At 31.7% G+C, this 2,199-nt stretch overlaps 1 protein-coding gene across 1 annotated transcript in view; it reads left to right on the plus strand.

The window, feature by feature from the left end:
• The window catches only part of LOC145247806 (uncharacterized), a 248,927-nt gene extending 246,990 nt beyond the window's left edge, over nt 1-1,937 (plus strand). Inside the window, exon 9 of the mRNA XM_080109440.1 lies at nt 1-1,937. This exon is cut by the window's left edge and continues 115 nt beyond it. Coding sequence (XP_079965566.1) covers nt 1-145 — 145 coding nt within the window. The 3' untranslated portion in view covers nt 146-1,937.
• The last annotated feature ends 262 nt before the right edge of the window (nt 1,938-2,199 follow it).

The following is a 2,199-nucleotide window of genomic DNA, read 5'->3' on the forward strand; positions in this document are numbered from 1 at the left end:
CTCGCGCATTTTAGGCAAAATCGCCGAGCTACGATCGTTAAGTCGGGAGGGACTGCAAAGGCTTTTTTACTTTAAGTTGGAAGACGCCATTAAAGCCCCTCCAGTGATAGAGGACATGTATTTGAACAGTCACCTTCCATTTTAGCATGGGATGAAATTTTTAAAACAACAAAAGTTTTTAAAAAAAAAATACGGACAAGAAAAGAATATCTGTATTATTTGTATTTTTCGGACTAATTCTCACACGTTAAGTGTAATTTTCAGAACGTCCCGGCCGATATAACCTCCGGCTTTTTCCGGGTGTATCTTGTCGACTTGTGGCGTAAAATGGTTAGAGTAATTGGTGAGACTCAGTTGTAAATTACACTCTTCTGGAGGTTGAAGGTTTATATCCTCAGTGCAGGCGACACTCAAAATACATTTTCGAATTACATAGAGAGCTTATAGAAGGCTTTGGCTGAGGGAACAAGAACATGCTACCCCCGTGAATTAAATAAAGGGTGCCGTTCAAAATTCCGTGCAGATTATTGAGTTTGACAGAAAAAAAAAACAGAGTTTGAGAGAAAGATTCCCGAGTCTGACAAGATACACCTGAAGAAGGCCAGAGGTTACATCGACCGAAGCGTTGCAAAAATAGCACTCAAGATGAGAACAGTAGTCCGAAGAATCAAAACAATACGAATAATCAATCCTCATCTCAAAAATTCAGAAACGCAAGAAAAGAATACAAGATTTATAAACTGAAACAAAAAGACATTCAGAAAGAAGATTTAAAGAAAAAAAATATCACGAAAGAAAGAAAAGAAAGGAAAAAAGAAAGATGTAAAATTATTAAAGATATGTATTTACACAAAAGAAATATATATATATATATACATATGCGGTTATGTATACTATATAGATCTATCTATATAGGTATTTATATAGATATCTATATTATATGGTTGGTACGGAAGAAGCGAACGGACTTCTATCTATATTATATCTATCTCTATATATGTTTGTGTATATAGGTATATAGATATGGATATTTGGTAATCACGCATGCTAAGCCACTGGGGCCATTGCTGGGTGTCTACGTTATGACATCTTATAGGAAACAGCCGGTGTTAGTCAATTTAGTGATCCTGTCCAAATTAGGTTCCACCATTTTTTAAATTTCGTTTCTATATTGTTTTTAAATATGATAAATATTAATATTCACAAACTGCTTTTTTTAATAAATGTTTTTTTTTTTTTGGACTTGTATGAATTTTTCGCATATATTTTTTTCGAAGAAATATGTTTAATATGAGAAGAAAAAAAAACGGTTTACGAATATTTTTTAATTCATTATATTAAAACACAATATTTTTTAACCAAACAATTGTGTAAACAAATTAAAAATCGTTGAACCTAGAAATAAATAAACATATTTATTAAAAAAAAAAAAAAAAAAAGCATATTGAAATAAAGCAAACAATAAAATTGTGGAACGTAATTTGAGCGGGAACACCAAATCGGCAAACACCGTCTATTTACCAGGCAATGTCATGACGTAGACATTCAGCAACGGCTGGAATAGGTTCACATACGTGATCGCCTGATATTTTAATGTACACTGCAGAGAACGGCTCATGGACAAATGCTAGAACAGCAAGAAAATTCGATTACGTGACGTGTTATAATTATTATTATTAATATAATTATTATTATTTTTATTTTTTGACCCGCTCATTCCCCCTTTTTTAACACATATTGTGTCAATTTGGAACATTCTGGATTTATTTTTCTCGAAGTCTTTTTTTTTTTTTTTTTTTTTTTTTTTTGTCTTCGGGGATAGAAGACAAAAAAAAATGTGATTTACAAAAAGAAAAGAATATTAAAAGAAACGTTGAGCAGACGACGATAATTTTAAAATGAAAACGAGGCAAGGAATAAAAGTAGAACAAAAAACATTTCTTCATTTTTTTTCCTTATTTTCTTTGCAGAAAAACAAATGAAAATGATACAGATGTGTGTGTGTGTGTGTGTGTGTGTGTGTGTGTGTGTGTGTGTGTATCAGTGATGGAACGATTCCAATTTTATCCCCGATTCCGATACAATTACCGATTCCGATTCTTTATAAATCTCTAATTATTTAACTATAAGATTGTGATTTTCCTTGATTTTCGTAAAAACCCATGTTAAATATGCAGATATTTTCGTAAACGTCAAAAT

The sequence above is a fragment of the Euprymna scolopes genome, chromosome 26 (genome assembly GCF_053919585.1).
Source record: "Euprymna scolopes isolate OS-2025 chromosome 26, ASM5391958v1, whole genome shotgun sequence".
In the NCBI taxonomy this organism is placed as follows: domain Eukaryota; kingdom Metazoa; phylum Mollusca; class Cephalopoda; order Sepiida; family Sepiolidae; genus Euprymna; species Euprymna scolopes.